The 27,710-nt window shown below is 56.4% G+C and overlaps 1 protein-coding gene across 1 annotated transcript in view; it reads left to right on the forward strand.

Moving 5' to 3' along the window:
* Window positions 1-27,710, forward strand: part of CSMD1 (CUB and Sushi multiple domains 1) — a gene marked incomplete at its 5' end in the record, with an annotated part of 654,679 nt that overhangs the window by 618,384 nt on the left and 8,585 nt on the right. Inside the window, 14 exons of the mRNA XM_081082235.1 lie at window positions 1,030-1,203; window positions 7,275-7,448; window positions 8,743-8,916; window positions 11,164-11,343; window positions 14,108-14,281; window positions 15,355-15,537; window positions 18,377-18,553; window positions 19,381-19,560; window positions 20,138-20,311; window positions 20,816-20,989; window positions 22,387-22,460; window positions 22,790-22,901; window positions 24,237-24,416; window positions 25,648-25,692. Of these exons, the coding sequence (XP_080938361.1) occupies window positions 1,030-1,203; window positions 7,275-7,448; window positions 8,743-8,916; window positions 11,164-11,343; window positions 14,108-14,281; window positions 15,355-15,537; window positions 18,377-18,553; window positions 19,381-19,560; window positions 20,138-20,311; window positions 20,816-20,989; window positions 22,387-22,460; window positions 22,790-22,901; window positions 24,237-24,416; window positions 25,648-25,692 (2,175 nt within the window). The remainder of the gene's footprint in view (window positions 1-1,029; window positions 1,204-7,274; window positions 7,449-8,742; window positions 8,917-11,163; window positions 11,344-14,107; window positions 14,282-15,354; window positions 15,538-18,376; window positions 18,554-19,380; window positions 19,561-20,137; window positions 20,312-20,815; window positions 20,990-22,386; window positions 22,461-22,789; window positions 22,902-24,236; window positions 24,417-25,647; window positions 25,693-27,710) is intronic.

The following is a 27,710-nucleotide window of genomic DNA, read 5'->3' on the forward strand; positions in this document are numbered from 1 at the left end:
CCTGGGAGCCTGCGGCCAGGAGCTGTGCTCTCGCCTCCCTGTGTGACTGCCTCCTGTCGGTTGACTGTTCACACAGACTCAGTCATGTCTAGCTCCTCGCCAGCCCTGCCCCCAGCCCAGTGCCCCGCGTGACTCCAAGCGGCACTTCACACCTCCCGTTCTCACCTGTTCACATGTGTGTTTGCCCCTGGTGAGCGGGTGGCCCCGGGGACCTGGCGATGTCTTCGGCCGTGAGACTCCACACCTCTCTGTGCTCACACACGTGCAGGGAGGCGGGTGTGTTCACTGTCTACACTGAATCCAGCTCCCACGGGCGTGGCCGTGAGGTGCACATGGCACCCGCGATGACTGTGCTGGGAAGGCAGGTGTAGCTGGGACACACATGCCTCTCTCTCCAGCCACCCAGGGGCCAGACTGTATCGTTTTTAATTGTGAGGAAGACTCCACATGCCAGCTGTCCAGTCAGCAATGCTGTGGGCTGAGGATCCCAAAAGATCACGCCCGTGAATGCGAGAATGAGCGCTCTGTCTGCCGTGGGGGTGGACGTCCTGGGCCGTCATCCCACGCTGCCTGGTCCCGGCACGTTGACCGGAGCGGCCATTCTCCATCCCCCGGGCCCACGTCGGCACCCCCCCGCCCCCCGCCCCATGACTGTCACGTGGGCCTCGTGCCTGGCACAGACAGGTGGACAGGATGCCCGCGCGGGTGGCAGAGGGGCTTGTGTGTGTGAAGAAGTGGGTCTCCTGAGTGTTTTTTCAAGAAAGGCTTAGCTGCCTGTGAGGATGAGACCATAGCAATGGGCCTGGAAGGACCTAGAAGATTCTGGAATCCACTCCAAACATTCACGCTTCCCTGTCAGGGACATAAGAGAAGAGAAATGAAGCTCCCAGTTGGTTGCCTACCCACCCTGAGTGGACAGATACCCCCCCCCCCCCGCCCCTGGTGAGAACCAGGACTGACGATGCTCAGTGAGCCGAGCCGCGCTCTGGAGGCGCGGGGACACTCACTTTATTCTCGCTTTCCTTGTAGTGATCTCATGCGGAAGCCTGTCCTTCCCCCCCAACGGCAACAAGATCGGGACGCTGACCGTGTACGGGGCCACGGCCATATTCACGTGCAACACGGGCTACACGCTGGTGGGGTCCCACGTGCGAGAGTGCCTGGCGAGCGGGCTGTGGAGCGGCGCCGAAACGCGGTGCCTGGGTACGTGCCCCCCACCCCCCGCGCCGTTGCATCAGTGACCTGAGGCGTAGAGGGAGGCCCCCCACCACCCCGGAGCGGAGACCCCCCACTGTGAGGGCTCTGCCAGCGGCCACTCCGCCCGGCCCGGGCTCCGGCTGTGCTCCCTGCGTGAGGCTCACACAGGCACGTTCTCACCTCTGACCGTACGTGTGGCTCCACCCACCGCTCAGGAAAGTGCGCTGAGCGATGTAAACACTATTCGCAGGTCACTGGGGCTAGCCCTGTGCTCAGGCTTCAGGGCGCGTGGAAATGAATTTCGAATGTGCGCCTTTAAGGGTTATAAATTACATCGACAAGTTACAGGGACGTTCCTGTCGCCCAGTGTGAGCACAGTGGGTTGTTTAAAATGGCAGGCGTGCGCGATGACTTGGTCTTCTTTTCCCAAGATTAGAAATGTCGGCATGATGATGTTTAAACTGAGCTGCACACCCTCCCCTGGGGAAGCCTTCCCAGTGACTGTCACCTGGTGACCACGCAGCGTGGAGTCGGGGTCTCTGAGGCTCCCTGTGGGTCTCCGCGAGCTGAGGGGATGGGTGAGCTGCCCGCAGACCCCGTGGTCTCCGTGACGTCCAGTCACGTGAGCCGCAGAGGCCGAGAGTTTGAGCCTCTGGCTGTCCGTGGCTGGGACACGCTGGGGCGTTGTGAACAGTATAAGTATGTGCTTTTCACTCCAGAGAACTTGTAGAAAGACCCGGAATTGGAAGACAGGACGGAAGGAAAGTAGGTAGTGATGCCAGAGAGCAGCCACCAGAGAAAGACAGCTTCAGTGTCTGGGAAATGACACTGTCGTCTCTAATTTCCAGAGGGAGACGAGGGATTCTTGAACCCTGTGTGTGGGTCCAGACCAGGGATGGGAGCCTTTTTCCTGCCAAGGGCCACTTGGGTGTTTACAACATCATTCACAGGCCATGCAAAATGACCCACATAAAAATGAGCCTGCCCTGTTGGGTCAAACATTTAATTAACTTATGCTTAATGCCTTGGCGGGGCCAGACCACATGGTTTCACAGGCCTCATATGGCCCGCGGGCCAACGTTCTCCACCCCGGTCTGCGCGTTCTTGTTGGATGCCGTCATTACAGCGCTCGGGACAATGGCCTTCCCTGGGACTGCGTGTGGTGCCCCGCAGTCGGGATGGCCGTGGCTCTGGGATTGTCTGCGCATTCAGACATGTTCTCATAGATCGTCCGTTCACTGAGCAGCGCTCTCCTCCGCGTGGCTACAGGCTGGGTGGGTCTCCTCTGTCGGCTGCAGTGCCCTGGCCCGGGACGGAGAAGGGGCCCGGGGTCTAAAAAATGTGCATCTGCACTATCAGCTGTAATGATGGAGAGAAACAAAGTTCAATTCCAGCAGATCCTTCGCTGCGGACACAACACCTGTCCATCATCACGTCACGGTGACTGGGATGCAGGTGAGGCAGAGGCTGTGGCCTCGGGGAGTTTAAGCCACACAGTCCGTTTGCAAACCTGTTAGATCGTGGCTTCCCCTTGAGTCTTATTGACCCCAAAGACCCCTTTGACTGTTTTGTTTAGTGTTTAAAATATTTTCATTGATTTTAGAGAGGAAGGGAAAGGGAGAGAGAGAGAGAACATCAATGATGAGAGAGAATCATTGACCGGCTGCCTCCTACATGCCCCTCACTGGAGATCGAGCCCACAACCCAGGCATGTGCCCTGATTGGGAACTGAACCTGTGACCTCCTGTTCATTGGTCAACGCTCAACCACGGAGCCACGCCGGCCGGGCTTCTCTGCCTTTTGTGGTGTCTGCCTGCAGGTTAGGCTCTGGAAGGGTGAGGAGTATATTGAGTCGTTGTCTTGACCTCAATGGGATGGACACTACCGATCTTAGAAGCTTTGGCAGAGGGAGTGCTCGGAAGGCACTTAAACTGAAAATGAAGAGGAAGAAGAGCGCCCGTGTTGTCACGGAGAACCATCCGTGTTGTGGAACTTGCACACAGCATGTAAGCGACGATCATATCGAAGGAGGCACAGGGTAGTTAAAAGAAAACAATTAGAAAGAATGAGAAGTGACACATGACCACATGTTTAGAAACGGATGAGCAAAAAGAATGGGTAATACATTTAGTATAAATATTATATGAATAAAAATATCTTAAAAGTAAATATAGCATCACAGCGGCCACTGAGATTGCGGCGTTAAGATTCACAGTGACACCAGTGAGGGCCATTCCAGTCTCTCCCAAACGATAGGTTGCTCGTGGGTCAGTGACGAAGTGTCACCAGCAAACACGCGCACGGAAGCAGAATGGGAATGTGGGGGAGGGCGGGGGGAGGGCAGGTGATGTGCCGTGAGGGTGGAGAAGACTCCAAAGTGCTCAGAAGACGGAGAGAAGCTCCCATCCCAAATCTGCACGGAAAGTTGATAGAGCGGACGAGGGCCCTCCCGCCGCCGTGCCCTGAGGATTAACCAGACGCTTCCTGGGTCACAGAAATTGTGAACAGTGCTGTGACTGATGAGGGACAGCGCACTCAGCAGTTTTGAGTTTTGTCTGTGGAATCGCCTTGGAGCTACCGGAAGGCTTGTTATTCCCGTTTACAGATGAGAGAAACCTTGCCCAGCATCGCGAAGAAGAGAAATGCCCCCCACAGGGTGAGCGCAGGCAGTGGACCCACAGCACAGGCTCTGGGCTGGGGCTACGACTAGGGGAGCGAGTGTCCTGCTGCGCTGCCAGCACCTTTCTCTCGGAGGAAGATGGAGGAAGGTGTCTGTGTGCCATCACGCCCCCTCTGGCCGGCGGGTGGCCATGCTGGGGAGCCAGGTGGGGGGCCCTAGCGCCAGGCTGCACCCCCATGGCCGGTGCCCGCAGGGGGCTTTGTGCCCAGGCCTCCCACTGGGGGGAGTTGCGTCCTTCATCCCACGCCGCCCCCAGGAGCCACGTAGAAGAGTGAGTCAGAATTGGCGACAGATTCGGGTCCGTCCGTGTGAAGGGTGCCAGCCACGTGAGGAAGTGACGGGTGAGCGTGAGTGACAGAGAAGATCTTTCCGCGTGTCATGAGGAGGGACAGTCAGGACGCCGCCGCCTAGGACGGCTGGGGGGTCTGTGCCCCGAGGCGGCTCCGACCCGGTGCTGCCCAGCCCCCGAGCGGGGCCCGGCCCATCCTCTGTTGGCCGGGGAAGGCCGCCCCGGGTGAGGGTGCTGTCTGTGCGGTGGTTCCCGGGGCTGTGGAACGGGCTCCCCTCTGTCCTCTGTGCTGAGGGGCCTGGTCGCCATGGAGGTGGCAGAGTGGAGGGTGCAGACACGTGTGACCATCAGTCCGCGGAGAGCAAGGTCAGGAAGTGACTTCTGAGTTGTTTCCGGTGCTGAGGCTGCTGCCGGAGGAGGGGTGGGACGAGCGGGGTGGCCGGCTGTGCTCCATGCTGGCCCAGCCCCGAGAGCGGGCAGTGCCCCCCACGCGTGGGGCTCTGTGGGTCCTTTTCTAAAAAACCCCTGAGGAGGGTGGATGATCACATGAACCCGGCCCCCTCCCAGGCGTCCTGCCCACACCCTCGCGGCCCGCTGCGCCAGGCGCTCCCGGGGAAGGGGGGTCCCTGGTCCCTGGGGAGACGGGTTCTCGGGCCTCGGAGCGGACTGCGCAGAGCATCGATGTATTTGATTAAATGATTTGGTTTGATATTTTGTTTCTAAGCCTGCGGCTGGCCTCCTCTGGATTTCTCTTTCCCGTCATCTTCCTTTCCCCCAGTCAGCAGGTTTTCTTACCCCCTTGCTCCTGTCTGTGCTCAGGGGAATGGTAAGGGGCTGCACCCACAGAGCGGACGATGCGGAGCCGAGCGGGGGTGCGCCAGGCGGGAGCCGGAGATGAAGGCAGGCCCCCCCCCCCCCCCAGGAGATGGGGGACTTGGTCCTAGAGCCCTGCGTCCGAGACTTTAAAAATAAATAACATTTGTCACTTCCGTGACCGGGAGGCCTCACCTCACGCCCGCCCCTCCCTCTCCCCCCCTCCCCCCGTCTGGCTGGTAGCCTGTGTCCTGCAGGCCTGGGGGCGCCTCTCTCGGGGTTTCGGGCGCCGAGTGTGGCCGCATGTTTCTCCCGCTCCATCTCGTTCCCTCCATGTTAGACCCTCAGCTCCCTTCGCTCTGTGATTGCGTCTCATTCTCCATGGAGCCTCCGGCCCCCAGAACATGGCTGGGCTGTGGCCGGTCGTCATTCAATCTTTGTCGGGTAAATGGCAGTCACCTTGGAGAGAATGGCTTAGAAATGCTCGAGAACAGGAAGGCCGTTGCCGAGAGCGTGAAATTACTCTACGTCTGCTCCCTCCCTGGCGTTTCCCGGGTGACGGGTGGGTGTCAGACACGGGGCAGAAGCGTGAATATAGGCCCGTGGCATCTACGGGAGACGCGGAGCAGTGCTTTCTGCGTGGGGCGTCTAGAGCCAAACCAGGGCTAGAGGAAGGGTTTAAACAGACCAGGACATAGCGTGACAGGGTCACTGAAGAGACGTGCCAGGCGGAGCTCAGAGGCTTGGGGCCACATTGCAGGCCGGGCTGTGGGCGCCCCCGGCACTGGGCGGTCGCTGAGACGCTGGCTAATGCTGTGGGCGAGACTGGAAATGCTGTACCTGTGAGTAGCCTGGGCTTGGTCAAAGGCAGCGGTTTTCGCCCCGTGGCCACAAGCACGTTTATACCGGGCGATGCCTGCCTGTTCGGTAGGGCCCGGAGCTCTGCCCCGAGATTGTCAAATAGGGAAGTGACACCAGCAGGCCCCCAGCAGCCCCCGGTGTGAAGGGCTCGGAAGTGCACCTGTTTGGTTGTCAGGTCGGCAAAAGAGATGCTATTTGGAGTGCGGGGGGTTTTAGGGATGAGTGAGGGCCGGGGGGGGGGGGGGGAGGAAGTTGGCAGTCACTGGTCTGAGTGTTTTAAAAGGAACGCAGCTGAGGGCTGGAGCGACACCTCGGAGACGGGTCAGGAGGCCGGCAGCACGGCCAGGCTGGGGTCTCCGTCCCGCTCCGTCCGTCCGTCTGTCCGTCCGCCCCAGGAGAGTGAAACCCCTCGGGCCTCCTTCCCAGCTCCGCTCGCCGCCGTGGACGCGTACTGGACACCAGTCATCTTCTCACATCTCAGACCCTTCCTGTCACGGGTCTTCCCTCCCCCGACTGCTAACCTGCACCCGATTCATCTCGGATGTTTCCTCTCCCACGAGTGGGACCACCTGCAGCCTCACCCCCTCTGGGCTTGTTTCCCGTGAATCTGCTCGGGGCGGGCACCTCCCTCCCCCGGGCCCAGAGGTCACTTGTCCACTGGCCACACCGCTGTCACCTGGACATTGGCCCAGGCTGTCTGTGCCTGAAATGGAACCGATGTTGTGACTCTGTCTGGCCGTTGGAATCTTGCATAACGTTTAGCAATCTCTGGCCTGGGAATCCTTGACCTTGGCCGTCTCTTTAAGGCCCGTTTTCCGTGGGTCTGAGCCTGTTCACGTGGAGCCCACGGCCCTTCCTTTCTGTGGCTGCATTTGCAAATAGAAGGACAAGGTCACATGGACTTCAGACAAGGACAGTGGGTAACATGACGAACTCGGAAACCCATAGCTGGGGGGTGACCCATCGACAACTTCATCTCGGAGATATTACTTCTGTCGCCCACAGTCGTTGAGAAAAACGAACACGTTAAAAAGAAAACTATATCCAAGAAACACGAAAAGGGAAACACTGAGTGCATTACGCCCCCGATGCTGTCATCCACTGACCAGGAAGGTCAACAAACGTGAATGTAGTGCTTTTAGCAGAGATGGATTTGGGCCCAGGCCCGGCCGGTTGAGCACCGACCTCCGAACCAGGAGGTCACGGTTTGATTCCCGGCTGGGGCACCTGCCCGGCTTGCGGGCTTGGTGCCCAGTGTGGGGCGCTCAGGAGGCAGCCAATCCATGATTCTCTCTCATCATGGATGTTTCTATCTCCTTCTCCCTCTCTCTCTGAAATCAACACAAATATATTTAATAAATAAACAAACAAACAAATAAATGTTTAAAAGACAGAGTCTCCGGAACGTGGGTGTGGGTTTTCTCGCCCCTGCAGCCGGCCACTGCGGCTCCCCGGACCCCATCGTGAACGGCCACATCAGCGGAGACGGCTTCAGCTACAGGGACACCGTGGTGTACCAGTGCCACGCCGGCTTCCGGCTGGTGGGCACCTCCGTGCGGATATGCCTGCAGGACCACAAGTGGTCGGGACAGACCCCGGTGTGTGTGGGTGAGTTCACCAGCCCGGGCCGGCCAGCGCTGCTCCGTGCCTTTTGGGTTTAAGTCAGGGCACAGAGGTGGGTAATCTTCTGAGCGAAATGCATGGAGAAATCTTCTGAAGCAGACCATCCAGCTCTCTCCCTCTTTGCTTCCTGATGCTGTCCCCGCTCTGTGTCCTCCCCCTGCCTCCTCGGACTCCTGTCCACAGGGTACTGGCTCCTCAGCTCCCCAGAGATGCGTCCCAGGATGCTGAGGGCCATGTGCACCTCCTGACCCCACCCCCCGACGAATGTGGACACAGAGGCTGAGCCTGCAGCTCCGCTGTCTCTGCCGGGTCCCCACACAGCCCCACCCCCTCTATCTGCGGGTGGTTTTGTGTGTTTGTCATCCATTCATCAAGAATACAGGGCGCAGGCTTTTCTTGAATAGAAAGAGGTGAATTGTATGTAATGATAGTCCTCAGACATGATAACCTCACAGGTAAATATTGACTCGTACGTGTAGAAGAGATTGCACCCTCACTGCAGAGTTTGTTTTAAACCATTTTCCCCTAACATATTCTTTATTAAAGGGCATGTTGATGTAGCCACAGCGCGGTGGCAGGCATTATCTGAGAGAGTGCAGAGGGTGAAAGCTTCGCTTGGAAGAAAACATTGTGACAAGATAAATGGGGAGAAAACACCAGTTTGGGGCTGGAACGCTGCCTTTGAAAGGCTCTTTGTGCTCCTGTGACTCGGGGCCTGACGTAATGACAGCTCTCTGCAGCCACAGAGCCACACAATGGGCTGATCAGACAACGCTATTGGAGCTTGCACACGTTTCTCTCCCTTTTCTTTTTTGGCCAATTCCATGATGTTTAAATTGATATTGGATTAATTTATCTACACACAATTTAAAGCATCAGACAAGTCCCTATAATATTGCAAAATGAGAGTTCCACCAAATTGGCTGGTGTTCAAAGGGGAAAACAGTCAAAACTCACAATGAGTGCAAGAATTTTAGCATCTCGTGTTTTCACTGCCGCCTTTGAAAATTACTTGTTATGCTGTCAGAATGTGAGCTAGAAATAGTAATTATTATGATTGTGGAGAAGGTACATTTTTCTGATGTGTTTTCCAGAATTACTATAATAAAACCTGAGGGCTCAGCACGCGGGGTTGTCCCAATATTTCCTTCCGATAGAATGTGGGGCGTGTGCCATCAGTTCACACCCTGGAACCCACACTCTCCACACCTGCATGTGTGTCAGTGATGTGATGACTTGCTGGTTGGTGATGGTGACGGGGACCTGTCTCCCTCCGCAGCCATCACCTGTGGGCACCCTGGGAACCCCGCCCACGGGCTTACCAATGGCAGTCAGTTCAACCTGAACGATGTGGTGAACTTCACCTGCAACACGGGTTACATGCTGCAGGGGGCACCGCAGGCCCAGTGTCGGAGCAACGGCCAGTGGAGCAGCCCCCTGCCCACCTGTCGAGGTAGGAAATGGGGGGGGGGGGGAGCCTGCCCTGGAGGTGCAGAAGGGCTTCCCATTGCTGGAAACGCTCCTGAGAGCAAAGACCAGGTCCCTCCCGGCCTGTGTCTGGCTGTGGGACAGGCAGGCAACCAGAAAAAACCTGGGGTTCTCTACTTTAAGGACAACGCACCTCCCATTTCTCTTCGCATTCACGCACTCACCCGCTTGCCGCTACCACATCTTTTCAGCACCTCTGTGCCCTCGGGCTTCTAGATGTATGGGGCGTTCCTGTTTCTTTAAGAAATTCTTCTTGCTTTTAAATCTTCATTTCTCTAAAAATTGTCACAAAGATCTAGGCAACAGTCTGAGTTTCCGAACACATGCTGTTTTGTAGTTTTGTGTTTCTAGACGTTTGAGCTCATAACATTGAAGGTTTCAGCTTCAATTATTTCCCATTAAAACACCCCCGATGGAAGGTGAGTCATACGTGAGCGGGAAGGTGCGGTTTGTTTCATGGTAGTGACACGGGATGAAAGCCGGGGGCTCATGAACTACCCTTGACACCCACCCACTTCTCCCAGGGCTCCCAAGGGAGCTTTGTTCAAAGGAGACGAAGCCGAAAGGGAGCCCAGCGATGTTGTTATAGTGGCAGCCGAGTGACATTGGCTACGAGCCATGGAGTTCTGGCCCCAGGGTACCGCCCAGTGCTTGGCTTCAGCTCAGAAAGTCTCCCAACAGGTACAGCCTCCCAACCCCACGGCCCAGGAAGCAGGCTGCCAGGGCCAGGATGTCCAGGGAGGGAGCAGAGGCACCAGTGAAACTCAGGCACTCACTGACGCAGCCCAGAGCAGAGGGGGCGCCCTTGGGTGACAGGGAGGAGCTGGACGCAGCCAGACCTGCCACTGTCCTGAGGGCAGCATTTCCGGCCGTGGCAGCAGTGCCGGGCCAGCCAGCACCCAGGGAGAGCTTACTGTTTTAAAAAAGGAAACAGGTCACTTTCCCTCCCAAGCTACAGCCCTTCTCTTCCTGTTCCTCATTTCTTCTTCCATGCCCCTGAGCATTAAGGAACATGGGCCTAATGTGCTGAGCGAGGGCTCACATTGTTATTCCACATTGACTTCCTGGGCCAGAGATCTGTGGAGAGGGTGCCGCCTCCACAGCAGCAGCTGCCTCATCCATACCAGGTGGGGTCAGAGGGCAATATAATTGGGGACTTTCTGTCCCCCTGCACCTGTGGGTACACATTGCACATCCCTCCTGATGCCAGCAGATTCAGGCTGCCAGAGAGCCATTCACACCCACCAGGGTGCCATTCACACCACCCAAAGCACCATTCATCCACCCCAGAGCTCCATTCACACCACTCAGCATGCCATTCACACTTCACAGAAGACCATTCACACCCACCAGGGTGCCATTCACACCACCCGAGGCACCATTCACACCCACCAGGGTGTCATTCACACACCCCAGGGCGCCATTCACAACACCCAGGGCACCAGTGACACTATCCAGGGCACCCTTCACACTCCACAGGGCTCCATTCACACCACCCAGCATGCCATTCACACCACCCAGCATGCCATTCATACCACCCAGGGCGCCATTCACACCACCCAGCATGCCATTCACACTACCCAGCGTGCCATTCATAGCACCCAGCACACCATTCATACCACCCAGGACTCCATTCACACCACCCAGCACACCATTCATACCAACCAGGGCTCCATTCACACCACCCAGCACACCATTCATACCACCCAGGGTGCCATTCACACCACCCAGCACACCATTCATACCACCCAGGGTGCCATTCATACTCCCTGGAGCCCTATCTTCACTGCCCGGAGCACCATTAACATTAGACACATGTGGAAGCTGTGTGCAAGTAGGGTAATTAAGTACTTACAAAGACTGCCCTAAAGTATCACACTTGGTGGGGGGAAATATTTAAATAAACGAACTTCCGCAGGTTCTGTGCTAACATCTTCATAACATAAAACTTAACCATGAAAACCGATCCTAGACTTTCCTTGAAGAAGCCTGTTATTAGGAAATAGGTCAAGGAAATGAGCCGTGGATTTCATCGAGGGAGGAGAATTGCGGGAAGGGCCCTGGCCCTGCTGGCGTCATCTTTGAACTTTCTGAAACGACGGCGAGTTTCCGTCTCTTCGCACCAGTTTTGTGTATGAACGCGCAGCCGCCTCTGGGCATGGGAGGAGGTCCTGCTCTCTGCGTCTCTTAGGCTCCTCTCATCTCTCTCCAGTGGTCAACTGCTCGGACCCCGGCTCCGTGGACAACGCCGTCCGCCAGAGCATCCCGGAGAGCCTCGTCTACGGGCGGACTGTCGTCTACCACTGCAAGAAGGGCTTTTACCTGCTGGGCTCGTCCGCCTTGACCTGCACGGCCAATGGCTTGTGGGACCGCTCCCTCCCCAAGTGCTTGGGTACGTGAGGGTGATGTGGGGTGCTGGTGCCACAGAATCCGGGAAGAACATCAACAGCACAGACGTTATTATTTCTTTTTGTCACATAGTCAAATAGGTCTCTACCCCCCAAGTCCCCATGTACAAGTTGTACTAGTCAGTCGGATGTCTTACCGATGGGCAGGAGGTCACACTGTATCTCAAGCTGGGTTAGGGGGATAAGGGTGAGGATGCTGGCTGCTCACCGCCTGGCCCCGGGGGGAATGGACGCAGACATGGACCCACTGGGCCTTGTCCTCATCTCTGTTCACACTGCTCGTCTCCTGCTTCCCCCCGGTGGACACGGTCAGACCTGGCAGCCTCAATGCCCTCCGCCTCTCACTGCTCTCCGCGGAGACCCAGGGTTGGCAATATTGGCCGAGCTCTGGTACGGAGGGTCCGGCTAGTGACCTCCTGCCTGTGACCAGGGGTCAGTGACTCCAGGGACTGACTCGGGTCTTGTGAGCATCTCTGGTCCAGTCAGTAGTCAACACAATAGGATAGGTGGTCCCTGGGACAGTCCTTCCCCTGGCCCACCTGGGTGTTTAAATCGGGGGGAGCACACCGCTCTGAAGAAGGGGAACACAAACCAACAGGTAGGTCCCCACTCTTGCCCCTGGAAACACGACGGTCACTACCTTAGACCACGCAGATGAGCAAAAGCACTTTTTAATCTACATAGCTCCAGTTGTGTTTTTTTTTTTCATATATTTCATTGATTTTTTACAGAGAGGAAGGGAGAGAGATAGAGAGTTAGAAACATCGATGAGAGAGAAACATCGATCAGCTGCCTCCTGCACACTCCCCACTGGGGATGTGCCCGCAACCAAGGTACATGCCCTTGACCAGAATCGAACCTGGGACCCTTGAGTCTGCAGGCTGGAGCTATCCACTGAGCCAAACCAGTTGGGGCCATAGCTCCAGTTTTACCTCCTTCTCCTTGAGCAAGCACATTGTCCTCGAGCTGAACGAGGATCACCTGGTTAGAACATGGTCTGAAAATTAGGAAAAGGGGCGTCTCCCCCTGGGTTTGAAAAACAGTCCAATGAGTAGCCTCTTACCACTTGCAATGGCAGCACTTCCTGCGTGTCCAGATGGATCGGGGCTGGGGTTTCCCTGCAAGTCAGCGTCCCACGCAGCCCCTTCCGACCCACGTGGGCACGTGTCCCCGGTTCCCGCTGTGGCCATAGGTTCGGTTTCTGGGAGAAAGAGGGGTCGCTGGAACACAAATGCACGGCCTCACGTGACCAGCAGTGCCCTTCAGTGTCACTGTGTTAGCATCTCCACCCAATGGCGCCGCTTTCTCCGCCTCCACACCCGGGGTTTGGGCAGAGAAGGTCGTGTCTTTCCTTCTCCTCCTGAGCATGCCCTTGAGCCCTCCGTGGCTCCCGGGGGACACCCTGTGTCCGTACCGATGCCTGTGGCCCTGCAGCTGCAGGAACCAGGTTCTCCCCGGTTCTGGGCCTCCGGGGCTGCTCCCCGCCTGTGCAGTCGGGAGCATGGGAACCCATGGGCATGGGGCGAGGCGCAGAGGATCCCCCTGCCTTCCCAAGCTCCGCAGCGGCGAGGTTCTGCTGGCCTCCTCGCCTTGATCCTTTCTCTCTCATTCCCCGGGAACTGGCCCCTTAGCGACCATGTCACTGACTCGGATCCGATTAGCTTCCTTTCGGGACACTCTGTAGACCAGTCTGTGCTCTCCAACCACAGGCCGTGTTGCTGGCCCATGACAGCGGCCAGGGTCCATCCGGGGCCAACGTGGCCGGCTGACCGATGCCTCCCGCTGGGCGTCACGTCGGGCTGCCCGTGGCCACAGGCAGTCCCTCTCGTGGCTGTCGGTGTCTTCGAATGCTGTGCCCAGAGCTGACTGCAGGCAGCATGCAGTGTGTCCGTTGTGCACCGCACTGTGGGACTTGATCAGAAGGGAGAGAGAAATCCCTACCATCCCGTCTTAATCTGGCATCCAGAATGTGGCTTTCTGAGGGAGAATTAATGAGTAATTATGGGCCCGATGTGGTGTAATTGTAGAAAGTGACTGGGGTACTGACATTATTTTACAGAATAACTTGAAGAACAAATCAGTCGGTAATTTATTATTATTACTTTACTTAAACATGTTATTTTATTATTACTTTGTTGTTGTTAATCCTCAGCCGAGGATATTTTCCCTCTGCTTTTTAGAGAGAGTGGGGGGGAGGGGAGGTGGGGGAAATGAGTAAGAGAGAGAAACATTGATGTGAAAGGGACACATTGACTGGTTGCCTCCCACACCTGCCGGACTGAGGGCGGGAGTGAGCCCACAACCCAGGTGCAGGCTCTTACTGGGAATCGAACCCGAGACCCAGCACTCTAACCACTGAGCTACTGGCCAGGGCCTTCCCCACTCCAAGGGCAGGTGTTGGGGTGCCTTCCTGGACTTGAGAGCTCGGGGGGAGCACATTCGAGGTCTTTTCCGCCGGCAGACAGTCACCTGCCTGAGACCCGCGGAAGCAGCTCTGAGGGCGCCACGCTGGCCACAACGTGTGGGATAGCCCTGCTGGTGTGGGAAGCCGTGAAGGGCCGACGGGCAGTGTGACCTGGGGGGACTCTCCTTCTGAAAACCTAAGTGTGAATGTGCACCCCAAGCACAGCGACCCCAAGCTAAGATTTCCAGAAACCCTCACTGGCGAGCCTTTCCTGGTGTCTGTAACGCCCGCCCTGGGGACGGGACGAGCAGGGAGGTGCCCATCATTTCATTCATCTTCCTCAGCCATATCCTGTGGGCACCCGGGCGTGCCCGCCAACGCCATCCTCATGGGGGACGTGTTCACGTTCGGGGCCACGGTCCACTACTCCTGCCAAGGGGCCCGAAGCCTGGTGGGCGACCACAGCCGCGTGTGCCAGGAGGATGGCCACTGGGGCGGGGCCCTGCCCCACTGCACAGGTGAGCACTGGCGGCGGGAATTCGGGGTCGGGAGCAGCTGGTTTAAAAGGATGGTTAGTGGGTGTCCAGCCAATGACGCCTTCATTCTGTACCAGCCCATGTTCTTCCCCATCTCCATGAGCGCCCAGGGGCCCACCGTTCTGTCCCAGTGCCCAGACGCTCACCGTTCTGTCCTGGCGCCCAGGGGCCCACCGTTCTGTCCTGGCACCCAGGGGCCCACTGTTCTGTCCCGGCGCCCAGGGGCTCGCTGGCGCCCAGTTGTCCGGCTGGTGGCTTCGGCCCCGTGAGTCCCTCTCTGCTCTTTGTCCCTTTTTTTGTGTTTCTTCCTAATCCTCCCACGTCTCCCCTGCCTCTCTGATGGATAATCACATTGGTCTTCCCCCCAAAAAGTAATCGTCTTAATTCTTCCACGAATGTTTCTTAAATAAATAAAATGCAGGAATCAGCAACCATAGATGTCATTCAAAGAACCCGATCTGGCACGTGCCTGACCTCCGCATCCCCACTGCGCGCAGCCCGTGCCTGACCTTCACATCCCCACTGCGCGCGAGCCCACGCCCTGCGCATTTACCCTGCCCTTTCCACGGAGCCCCGCACCCTCCCAGTATGTGACCCTCCCCAGCACCCACGACCACCTGGACCACACCCAGTTGTTGTGTTAGTTACACAAAAACAGTTTATTTTTATAATATATTTTTATTGACTTCAGAGAGGAAGGGAGAGGGAGAGAGAGAGAGAAACAGCAATGATGAGAGAGAACCATGGATCGGCTGCCCCCTGCACTCCGGGGATCCAGCCCACACCCCGGGCCTGTGCCCCGACCGGAAACCAGACTGTGACCTCCTGGTTCATAGGCCAATGCTCAACCACTGAGCCACGCTGGCCAGGCTGGAACAGTGTCTGAAGGTCTCCCATTTCTGTGCCAGAATGAAACCGTCCTCACGAGCTGCCAGACGCCCTATACCCGTAGCCGGGTTCAGTCCTCATGTAATAACGTTGCAGTCTCTCAACTCGGCGGCCTGTGTTCCCACGTCTCACTGCCTGTGCGTGGCCACGTGTGTCTGTGCTCACAGGAAACCACCCTGGATTCTGTGGAGACCCGGGCACCCCCGCCCACGGGTCCCGGCTGGGCGACGAGTTCAAGGCCAAGAGCCTGCTGCGCTTCTCCTGCGAGGTGGGCTACCTGCTGCGCGGCTCCCCCGAGCGCACCTGCCTGCTCAACGGCTCGTGGTCCGGGCAGCAGCCGGCATGTGAAGGTGAGTCACCGCAGCCGGGGGCGCCCGGGGGTGAGAACCTCGCAGTCACTAAAACAGCGATGGCGAACCTTGTGTGCTCGGCGTGTCAGCATTTTGAAAAACCCTAACTTAACTCTGGTGCCGTGTCACGTATAGAAATTTTTTGATATTTGCAACCATAGTAAAACAAAGATGTGTGTTTTTGATATTTATTTTACATATTTAAATGCCATTTAACAAAGAAAAATCAACCAAAAAAATGAGTTCGCATGTCACCTCTGACACGCGTGTCATAGGTTCGCCATCACTGCACTAAAACTACCGGTAACGCTGCCCAGACGTCCTGCAGGTCCAGGCTGTTCGTACAACGAAGCTGCTTCCCCAAACGTAGACGAGGTTCCTGCGAAACGTGACTGACTGTGGGGAGACCCGACTGTTCAGAGGAGCTTCCGACAACACGCTCACCCTTTGACCTTTATACCCGAGAGGCCCCGTGTCTTCCCCCGACGACGGTCCCCCGGTGGCCTCGCCACGCTCGGTGGTTGCTGTGGGGGCAGCTGAGCTGAGGGGCCGGAATCAGGGCGTGGAAGCCGCCGGTGGAATCTCTGCAGCAGAAATAGGTTTCAGTCCACCTGCTGTTTCCCGCCCGCCGTGCCCTGGGCCGGAGCCCGGCGCTGCCCGCAGAGCGAGGCGGTGCTGAGTGCTGCTCTGAGTGAATGTGTTGCTGTGACATTGGAGAGGCAGGCCCGGTAGGACTTGGGGAGATGGCCCAGTGATGGCAGTGACGACGCCAGGGGTGCTTCGCAGACACTGCACAGGGCACAGTGCACTGGGAGCCTGCACCTGCTCAGCGTCGGGAATAAAGAATGCGACTGGTGACAGGACCCGGGCAATCCGCAGCTCACTGAACAGCCACCAGGACGAAACCCAGCACCTGTCACAGAACAACATCGTCCACGACACGTTTCCTCCACGCTGTGCAGCAGACAGGACAGCACACACACTCAGAGCACACCGACCCCGTCCGGCAAACACTAGACGCTCACCCTGAGATGACCCCAATGTCGGAAGTGACACCCACACTTAAAGCAGGTGTTAAACATATGGCAAAAGACAAGTTAGAATCATAAACAAGGGATGTCAACAAAGAAATGAAAATAAGAAAATAAAACAAAATGGAAATTCTGAAACTGAAGATACATATTTCATATTAAAAAAAAAAACTTTGCTGGGTGAGCTTAGCAACAGATAGAATTGGCAGAAGGGTCACTAAACTTAAAGACGGGTGAAGGGAAATCATTTAATCTGTAAAACAGAGGGAAGCTCATGGCAGGATGATGTACTACCGGGGAACATCGAGCAGTTTAACGCGCTGTACCTGGAGCTTAGAAGAAAAAAGAGAGTAACAATGGGGCAGAACAATATTTGAAAAATTATTGGTTATAAATGAACCAAATTTGGTGGGAAAATATAGCTCCCGAGAGCGCCACACGCCTCGCCCAGATGCTGCTCAGGATGGCCATTCGCTGGGACGGGACGTGCTAAACTGGGTTTCCCGGAGCACAGTCGCGCTCTGCAGGTTTGAGAGGTGAAAAACGAGAACAGTGAGAAGCTTGTGTTCCGCGCGACCCCGTGTCGGGGGAGATGACACGGAGTTCCGTTTCCGGAGAGCCTAAGCGAGCTCAGCAATTCGCTTAAGAGCTTAATTGGGTCTCAGTGCATAGCGGCCCCAGCGCAGAATATGCAAAGTGCTGTTGCATAACGTGTAAAAGCTGGATGCAGGGGACGGACGGGTCCCTGGCACATTTCAACACAGAAAATGTGTCTCAGATTCGACCCCTCCAAACCTGCATCGCCTGGAGACCACGGGAGGGAGCGCAATAATAGACTGTGTCACACTCAGTCGCAGCAGAGACGGATGGTGAAGTGTGCCATCCGTCCCCCCCCCCCCCACACACACACACACACTGGAAACCTTCTGGGGCTTTCTATTTCTTCTCACTTGTTCTCATAGCTGCAAATCCTGGGGACACATATTTTCTATGGAAAAGGTGTTTCCCGGTGACGTTTTCATTTCCACAACCGTTTGCCATAACCATATATTCCATACCCCACCCGGTCACCTCCCACACAGCCAGAGTGTCTTCTCAGAGCTTCCCAGAAGCATTAGGCCCCGACAGGCAGGTTCAATAAATTGTTAAAAGAAGGAGGAGTTCATGAGTCTCAAAACAAAAACCTCAAAATTCTTAAACATCAAGGAATTTCTATTTATAATATATCTTCATCACTTTTTAAAAATATATTTTTATTGATTTCAGAAAGGAAGGGAGAGGGAGAGAAAAAATAAAAACATCAATGATGAGAGAGAATAATTGATGGGCTGCCTCCTGCATGGCCCACACTGGGGATTGAGCCCACAACCCAGGCATGTGCCCTGATGGGCAATGGAACTGTGACCTCCTGGTTCATGGGTCGATACTCAACCACTGAGCCATGCCAGCCAGGCCCTGTTATCCTATATAATAAAAGCCTAATATGCAAATCGACCGAACAGCAGAACGACTGGTCGCTATGACACACACTGACCACCAGGGGGCAGACCCTCACCGCAGGAGCTGCCCACAGGCCCCAGGCCAGCCAAGGCAGGTGCCAGCGGGGACCCCCGATCACCCCTCCGGTAGCCCCGCACATCAGCCCTAATCACCAGCCAGGCCAAGGGACCCTACCTGTGCATGAATTTCGTGCACCAGGCCTCTAGTCTTTTAGTAATGACCTCATCCATTGCTCTGATGCCCTTCTGTCTCCCGCACTCACTGCCTCAGGGATGTCACTCTGTGTCTTTGCTCCATGTCCCTTGCAGCTGTGTCCTGTGGGAACCCCGGCACGCCCACCAACGGCATGATCGTCAGCAGCGACGGCATCCTGTTCTCCAGCTCCGTGGTCTACGCCTGCTGGGAGGGCTACCGGACCTCAGGGCTGACCACCCGGCACTGCACCGCCAACGGGACCTGGACCGGCACCGCTCCCGACTGCACAAGTCAGTAACTGGCCGTCAAGGGCAACTCAAGGGCAGGGCCATGATATGCACTTGACCGGGAGCAACAGGTCTATGTTGCCAAGTGCTGCACTGTGATCTTAAAACATAGAGAAAGACACAGAGGTTTGATGTTTTGACTTTGTGTATTTGACACTTTTAGATTCTTTCCTTTCTTGTTTATATGGTTGAAACCATGTTAAGTGGCCAGCTGGGCTGGACATTGTCCAACTGAGGCCACAAAATGTCAAGGCTTATTCTCTCTGTGGACCACCGAGTCTGCAGGGAAGGAGGAAGGAGTCGGGCCCTCTGGTCACAGACTGTCTCTCTCCTTGGCTTTGTGGTGAGATCACACCCCTGCCTGGTCAGGGTCAGGGTGAGGGTCAGGGTTAGGGGCAGGGGCAGGGGCAGGGGCAGGGGCAGGGTTAGGGCTCAGCATTAGGGTCAGGGTCAGGGGCAGGGTTAGGGTTTAGCATTAGGGTTAGGGTTAGGGTTAAGGTCAGGGTCAGGGTCAGGGTTAGGGTTTAGCATTAGGGTTAGGGTAAGGATTAGGGTTAGGATTAGGATAAGGGTAAGGGTTAGGGTTAGGGTTATGGTTAGGGTTAGGGAGTTACAGGATGGCATATCTTCAGTACAACCAGGCACCGATGGGATAGAAATCAGCGCCTCCAAACACTGGTCCATGGAATGGCCAGAGAACACCCCTGCTGTGACCACTCATGGAGGAGCCACTCTGAGTGGAATGGAGGGGAGGGGCTGCCTAGAAGACAGTTCTAATGAATCCCGTGCTCATTGTGTTTCTCGGCTTCTGCTTTGTTACGGCATCTCAGTCATCAGCTGTGGAGATCCGGGCACACCAGCCAACGGCATCCAATTCGGCACCGACTTCACCTTCAACAAGACCGTGAGCTACCAGTGCAGCCCCGGCCACGTCCTGGAGCCGGCCTCGGGGGCCACGCTCCGCTGCATGGGGGACGGCGCCTGGAGCCACAGCAGACCTGTCTGCAGAGGTGGGTCCCTGTGCGTGGTGGGTCTCACCCAGGGAAGTGCTTGTGGAATTGTGCTTCACTCTGTCTTGCATGAGCGTAGTCCCTCTATGCACTAGGAATGCTTGTAAACAAATTTGCAAATGACAGATTACATGATTTTCTATTTCTTTTTTCCCTTTTTTTGCAAAATGATTGGAAAACATTTATGATACTAAAATGTATACATCCCACTGTTAAAAATCAAAGTAGCCAGTCGCTGGTGCAGTCCCTGAGCTTGTTTCTCGGAAAGACTAATTGGATGGGAGTGTTCCTTCCGTCCGTGGCCGAGTGTGTACCGAGCTCACGTCACCTCCAATCACTCTCCTGACGGTGCGCTGGCCTCGCTTCTCTGTCCTTGATCTAAATTAACGAAGAGAGATTAGGGAAAGGTTGTATCGATCGGATGTACTGTCTCCCTCAATCATCCTTTTATTAAAACTTAAACGACTGCATGTAGGCGTCCCCTGAAATTCAGGTCATGTTAAAGCGTGGATCTTGCGGGCGTGCGGCCATGGGGTTGGTCTGGCTGGTCTGACCTGTGTCCTCTCCTCCTGGGCAGCCGTCCTGTGCAGCCCGCCGCCCCCCGTCCCGCACGGAGAAGTGGAGGGCACCGACTTCCGCTGGGGCGCCAGCGTCAGCTACAGCTGCGCGGCCGGCTACCAGCTGTCGCACCCCGCCATCCTGTCCTGCGAGGGCCCGGGCGTGTGGAAGGGGGAGACGCCCCAGTGCCTGCGTAAGTCCCCCCACAACCCTCCCCCGCGGGTCCCCTTTGCATCCGCAGGGGCGTGAGCACCTGGGGTGACGATGGAGGATGCGGCCATGTGTCCCTGATGACCAGGCGGGGACAGTGCAACGTCCAAGTGGAGCTGCCACTGCCCAAGGGCAGGTTCTGCCCTTCATTTATTTTTTAAAATATATTTTCATGATGTCAGAGAGGAAAGGAGAGGGAGAGAGAGAAACACCGATGATGAGAGAGAATCATGGACCGGCTGCCTCCTGCACGCCCCACACTGGGGATCGAGCCCGCAACCGGGGCATGTGCCCTGACCAGAATCGAACCGTGACCTCCTGGTTCATAGGTTGGCACTGAACCCCTGAGCCACGCAGCCGGGCGGATTCTGTCCTGTAAGCCGCTTATTGACCTGAGGGTTGTACCGGAAGGCAGAGCAGAGCGGGGTGAGGGTTGCGGTCACCTAGCCCGGGGCACCTCCGCGCTGACCCTGTGCTGTCCCACCAGCTGTGTTCTGTGGAGACCCGGGCACCCCCGCGGAGGGCCGGCTCAGCGGCAAGAGCTTCACCTACAAGTCTGAGGTCTCCTTCCAGTGCCGGCCACCCTTCGTCCTGGTGGGCTCTCCCCGGAGGACCTGCCAGGCTGACGGGGCGTGGAGCGGCGTGCAGCCCGCCTGCATCGGTAAGGACTGCGCTGCTCTCGGGCATTTGGGGGTGAGGACATGGCGGGTACCACCGGGTCATTTGTGAGGGCAGTGTCTCCTGGATTGTGCCCTTCGGTTCCCTGGGTAGAGACCCACAGGGTAGGTGGCACCTCTGTTAAATCGTGCAAATGAACTGGGAGCCCCCGTCCGTGCTGTGCTGGTAGCCCAGCCGGGCTCTCTTGCCCAGTCTCCGCCCCTGGCTCATCACCTGGCAGTGGCCTTCCTTAGGGGACCCCAGCTTCCCAGCAGGTATCAGGTTCCGGTTCTGGAAGCAACCACAGCCCGGAGCCAGCCACGCCCTTGCTCTCCCGTCCCAGCGCCTGCCTGTCTCCCCACTGAGTGTCCGTGGAACCCCAGTGCCTGCCTGTCTCCCCACTGAGTGTCTGTGGAACCCACTGGGCTGTGAGCGATGACTGCCAGGGTCACGTGGGCACTCAGGTCCTGGTGACCTCAGGGAATGGGAGCGAAACTTGCAACAGAAGAGACCTTCTATGCGCCCCCGTCCACGGTGTGGGGTGACCCCGCCACATGGGCAGGCTGGGGTAGAGATGGCATTTGTTCCTGTGAGCGATGTGGACACCAGCCCCTGGCTCCCCACTCGGGCCACTGCCGTAGGCACAGGGCGTGGCCGGGGCCCCCCGCTGCAGGGGACAGGCTGCTGCCTGCGGGCCGTGGGAGCCGCTCCTGATTCACAGACAGTCTCGGTCGTTCTCTCGGAAACGGAGCGACATCTACTTACAAGCGACGGCTGAGGCCCCCTCCCCCAGGCAGGCTCACTGCCCTTCGCTTCCCGTGCTGCTGACGGTAGCGCTCCGTCTGCTGAACACGTGCTTCTCCCCTGAGACGGTGCCGTCTGAAAACACTTTTTTAAGTTTCCCATGAGCAGCTGGAGGGAAGCAAGTTGAAGAGCGTCCACGTTCCCTGATGGCCCAGGTCCTGCGGCAGGAAAATGCCGCCGTTGTCTGCCACGGGCTTCCGTCCTGTAGCATCAAATACGCATCCTCCGTTTTGAGGAAAATTGACTTAAGTAAACGGACGTCACGGAGGATGGAGGAGCCACTGGTTGACTCCTTAAGCCCGGGCCGTGCAGGTGGCTGTGGGAGATGGAGTTTATTAACCGGCCGGGATGGGAGGTCCGGAGAGAGACCGTGTCCAGGCAAGGACGGAGCAGGCGCGATGCTGATAAGACTGGGGTGATAAAGCACGAGAGACCCTTATCTAAAAGATGTCTGAACAGAAGGGGGAAAAAGCAATTTCCCTTAATTCCCAGTGTGCACACAAAGCATCGCGCACGTGTGTGTAAGGGCAGTTGTCTCGATCATGTGCGGCCCGGTAGCGTCCTGCCCCGTTTTCAGTTTGTGATTGTAAATTTCAGATCCTGCTCACAACGCCTGCCCAGACCCGGGGACCCCACACTTCGGAGTACAGAACAGCTCCAGGGGCTACGAGGTGAGGCCTTTCTGTGTCACGGCATCGTTCTGTCCGGACAGCAGGTGCTGGCTCCTTACACATAAGCGTGTGTTTCCATGTGCCACGTCTCACGCCATGTTTGCCCACACGAAGCTCACTCAGGCAGGATGGATCTCGGGGTTTTAGCTGCCGAAACCGGGGTGACTGTGCACCATTCCCACGGGAGCAGCTGCTCTCGGTTCCTATGGGAACCGTGCCTCTGGTGCTCGGTGTCGGCTGAGCCGCGGGCCTCCGGGTGCTGGCGCTCGGTGTCGGCTGAGCTGCGGCTCTCGGGGAGCGTGAGCATCTGAGCGTCCGTCTCCCGGCAGGTGGGCAGCAGCGTGTTCTTCAGGTGCAGGAAGGGCTACCACGTGCAGGGCTCCACCACGCGCACCTGCCTCGCCAACCTGACGTGGAGCGGGATCCAGACCGAGTGCATCCGTAAGTGGGGCCCCCGGCCTCAGCCCCGATGCCGGGAGGTGCTCAGCTTCGGGGGACAGTGGGGGGCTCCTGGTGTCCATTTGAATGTCTGTCACTCCCACACCAGGGTTCTCTGAGTTTGACTCACTGGGACCAGGGGCGGCAGCGTTCCCTAGGGGTTTGGCCCAACCCTGCTGAGTGAGACCCCAGGGCTGGGTGGCCAGAGGCGGACAGGGCAGGGTCACCTGGCCCTCCAGGTGTTCCCCAGGCACCTGCGGTCTGAGGAGCCGCCTCTCCCTCACTCCAATGGACAGCGTTGTAGGGACGTCACAGAGGGAAGCCGGGCCTGCTGGCGCCGCTCTATTCCTCCTACTAGGGTTCCTTCCCCTGGGCAAGGGGCAAACTGCTGAGGGAATATGCCCCATACATGACAGGAATGTTTAAAGTGTGCTTTTTTAAATATATATATATATGTGTGTGTGTGTGTGTGTGTGTGTGTGTGTATAATTATTTATTTCAAAGAGGAAGGGAGAGGGAGAGACACATAGAAGCATCAGTGATGAGAGAGAATCACGGATCGGCTGCCTCCTGCACACCCCACACTGGGGATGGAGCCTGCAACCCAGGCATGTGCCCTGACTGGAATCCACCCGTGACCTCCTGGTTCATGGGTCGATGCTCAGCTACTGAGCCACACTGGCCGGGCCAAAGTTATTTTTTTATTTAACTAAATAGTAAATTTGCTAGTTGCCTTCAGACAAAAATCAAGGCATGTCTAAACTCATGTCCATCTATTTGTGTTTTGTTCATAGCACTGGTCTTTTAAGGAAATTTAACATAGTCTTTATTTTAACGGTAACAAATGTGATCAGTGTATTTCAAAGCTTTGGTTTCTAGTCTAATTTCCTACACGTAGTAATCACACATGCATCTGTAGAAGGAAGACATTCATATGTGTGTATGGCAGTTGGCATAAGTAGGTCTACAGTTGTTTGTATGAAAAAGACACAATAATTAATGAATAACAATACAAAAGGAAATGGTGTTTTGCGTGCTCACAACTGTAAGCCTACTTTATGTGGGGAGACAGAGAACAAGAGAGCAGAGAGCGAGACGGGGCGGAGAGGGGGAGGGGAGGCAGGCGGGAGCGGGCACCCCGCCTTCATTCTGCTGGAAGCGCAGAGGGAGATGGGATATTGTTGGTTTTTCGGGGGATACCGTGTTCACAGTTTTAATTGTAAAGTGACTGCATGTCCATTCCCAGACGGGTGCCCTGCTTCTGCATTTCTCTAGACACATGTTCCCTTCCTCGCGAGCCAGGGTTCCCGTGTCCTAACGGAACTAATCCCGTTCCAGCTCACGCCTGCCGACAGCCCGAGACGCCGGCCCACGCGGACGTGCGCGCCATCGAGCTCCCCGCCTTCGGCTACACGCTGGTCTACACCTGCCACCCGGGCTTCTTCCTGGCCGGCGGCTCTGAGCACAGGACGTGCAAGGCCGATCTCAAGTGGACCGGGAAGTCGCCCGTCTGTAAAAGTAAGTCTGTGGGGACGAGGCGGACAGGCTTCCCGCACGCAGAGCGGAACGCTGGCGCCATCAGGCCGGCATGGGGTGTGAGCTCCCGGGTGCCAGCCCCCGACCCTCCGTGCTTCCCGTGTGGGCCTGTGTGCACGTGTGTGCAGGACGTGTGTGAGGCTACGGAGGCAGAGGCTGAGGGCAGACGCAGATGTTATGATCTGCGAATCACACGTTCACCCAAAGAGAAAAGCGATTTGGTTGAAGAGAAGCATGGCGAGTTAAAAGGAAGATAATGTATGTTTTTGGAAAATGTATCTTTTAATGAAAAGGGACAGACGTCACCAAGCACTATATTTATATCAAACCAGACCCTGTGAGTGTAAAGACCACAAGCTGTTTGCGGGTGGAATATGAGTTTATGTGTTCTTGACACTGGCTCTACCTTTGAAATTACAAAAGCTATTCACATGGAAATGATGCACTAATCGCACACAAATTTGCATATTTACAAATGAGAGTCATAATTCCGGGTCAGACTTGATGAGAGCTCACCTTCCGGGTTCCCCGCCTACTTAGGTTCTACGCACATTGAGTGCCACCCACCATCGAGAAGGGCTAGGGAGCGTGACAGAGCCCACCCCTCACTGCTCCTTTCCTGGAGCTCAGAGTCCTGCAGTTAGGAATCCTTAGGGCACTTTTCCTGGCCTTTCTCTCTCAGAAATAGAAGTGGACAGACTTTTAAAAATGACGATTTGTAGTTTGACACAAAACTAGAAACGCTAAGAGATTCTAAGCTAAATGTAACTTGATAGACCAAGTTAAACCTTCTGCAGGAGACATGCTTTGGCGGTATTTAATATTTAACATTCACTTGCAGGTTCATGGATGCGGTGGGGATGCATAAGTTAAGGGGAGTTATGAAATCTTAGCTATTTTGTTAACCTTTGGGTTGGGGGACAGGGTGCGGGGCAGGCAGCATGTCCCAAACAGGAGTCAGAGGTGGACGAACCACCCTCATTTGCAAGGCTCTCTGTTGTAGCACAGAAACGCAAACACACGTGCCAGGCCGCCCGGCTTCCAGCAGGACATTCTGCTGGGCACAGAGGGGTTACCATGGATACGGAGGAGACGAGCTGACTTTGTACACACAGGAAATCCAGAGCAAGAAAACTGCTTCCATTTGACATTTTTTCAAACTTATTCCTAAATCGATGCTCTTGAAAATGACAGTTTGTCTCTTTACTTGTAGGTAAAGGAGTGAGAGGAGTTAATGACACAGTTACTAAAACGCCAGGTTTGTATTCCAGACCAGGGACAGGTCGCGGTCACACACAGCGCGTCGCTCGGCCCAGGGATGCGCATTTTGACAGTTTCCGATGCCCTGAGCCCGCCACCACGCGCACGATTCAATCCTTGCAAACGCCAAGGCCACGCCAGTTTCTAATGCTGTCACTCCGTGGTCGGGGGCATGACAAGACGCACAGGCAAGCCCGTGGCAGCAGCACGGGGGTTCGTGCGAAGGTGCCTCGGGCATCTCGTGGGCAGCAAAGGACACATTTGGCGCGAGCCTGTGGTATAATGGAGAGCCTTCTAAAGAGGGTGGCCACCCTGGCCGCCCACGGGCGCGGGCGTGAGTGAGGCGTGGGGCCGCGGGCCGGGTGCGAGCAGTTCAGGCGTGTCGCTCCGCGTCCTCCCAGGCGCCTCCAGGGTCCAGGCGTCCTCGGCCTCCAGCGCTCCCTGTTGCATGCGGTGCCTGCCTAACGCGCAACCAGGCCCATCGGAGAGATGCAGGCCGTGCCCGGGGACAGGCGTCCCTTCCGCCTCCCTCGGCCGCCTCTCCTCTCCTCTTGTAACTCTAGGGAATATTTAAACAATACGATGTGCCCAGATTGTACTGTAAGTCAAGCTTTTTAAACAGAATAGATCCTCTTTGTAAAGATACAGGGCCAGCCCTGGCTGGTTTGGCTCAGTGGATAGAGTGTTGGCCTGTGGACTGGAGGGTTCCAGGTTTAATTCCGGTCAAGGGCACATGCCTGGGGTGCGGGCTTGATCCCCAGGACGCACCCAATCAATGATTCTCTCTCATCATTGCTGTCTCTCTCCCTCTCCCTCTCCCTTCCTCTCTAAAATCAATAAAAATATATTTTAAAAAAAAGATCGAGGGCCATGGGGCCGCTTTCCCAGAGTTCTCCGTGCTCCCCTTTAACCCTGATTTCTGGACCTGGGTCCCCGCAGGGCTCCCCTGCGGCCGCGAGTGGCCCGTGCGGGTAAGGTAGGGTTTAGCCAGGGCTGTGTCACACTATCCTCAGACGAGGCAGAATGCCCCACAGGATGAAAGGAATGTCTCCCATGTCCATCATGAGGCATGAAAACTACTCTAAAAAAACCCGGGCCATTCTGTTCAGATGTTATTTACAAATCCAGCGCGGAAACCCATGCCCCTCGTCCAGGCAGCAGCGCCTCCCAGGAGGAGAGGTCTGTGGTGGTCGGTGCTGTTTCCGTGGCTTGTTTGTGGTTGGAGAGACTGAGCTATCGGCACCCTTTTCTATGGGGGGGGGGGGGTGCAAGCCTGCTCATGGCCAACCCTGACCTTGCTCCCGCGGAGGGAAGTGCTGCTGAAATGGGGTCCTTATCGCGGCAGCGCCGTCTCACACGCCTTTGTGTTGCTGCTGCATCGCCACCGGCCGCACACGTCAGATGACAAGGACCCAAAACGACCCTGTCCCCGCGCGACCAGTGGCCACACCTGGAGACAAACAGGCCGCTCCGAGCCCCGCTCGGGCCGCGCTCCCAGGCTGCCCACCCCTCCCCGGCCAACGTCCGCCAACAGTTACAGTCAGACAAGCAGCCCCGCCGAGTGTGCGAATCTCATCAGGGAAAGAAAGCATCTTGATCTCACCTTATTATTTTTAATATCTTTATTGATTTCAGCGAGGAAGGAAGAGGGAGAGAGATAGAAACATCCATGATGAGAGAGAATCATCGACCGGCTGCCTCCTGCACGCCCCACACTGGGGATCGAGCCCGCAACCCAGGCCTGTGCCCTGACCGGGAGTTGAACGGTGACCTCCTGGTTCCTAGGTCGACGCTCAGCCACTGAGCCACCCCTCCGGGCTTGGTACCATTTTAAAGGCTATTGATGTGAACAAAGGAAACGCAGTCACGTGGGTGGGCTGGGTAGCCGGGCCCTGCGGCTGCTGGTGGAGGAGGCAGCGATCGAGGTCCCTGCTCAGAGGCCTCAGCGCCCATGTGGACACCTCCGCCTGGACCTGTTTAACTCCTGAGGGCAGTCTGCTCAGGGCCATGGCCGTG

The sequence above is a fragment of the Myotis nattereri genome, assembly GCF_964212035.1.
Source record: "Myotis nattereri genome assembly, chromosome: 2".
Taxonomy (NCBI): Eukaryota; Metazoa; Chordata; class Mammalia; order Chiroptera; family Vespertilionidae; genus Myotis; species Myotis nattereri.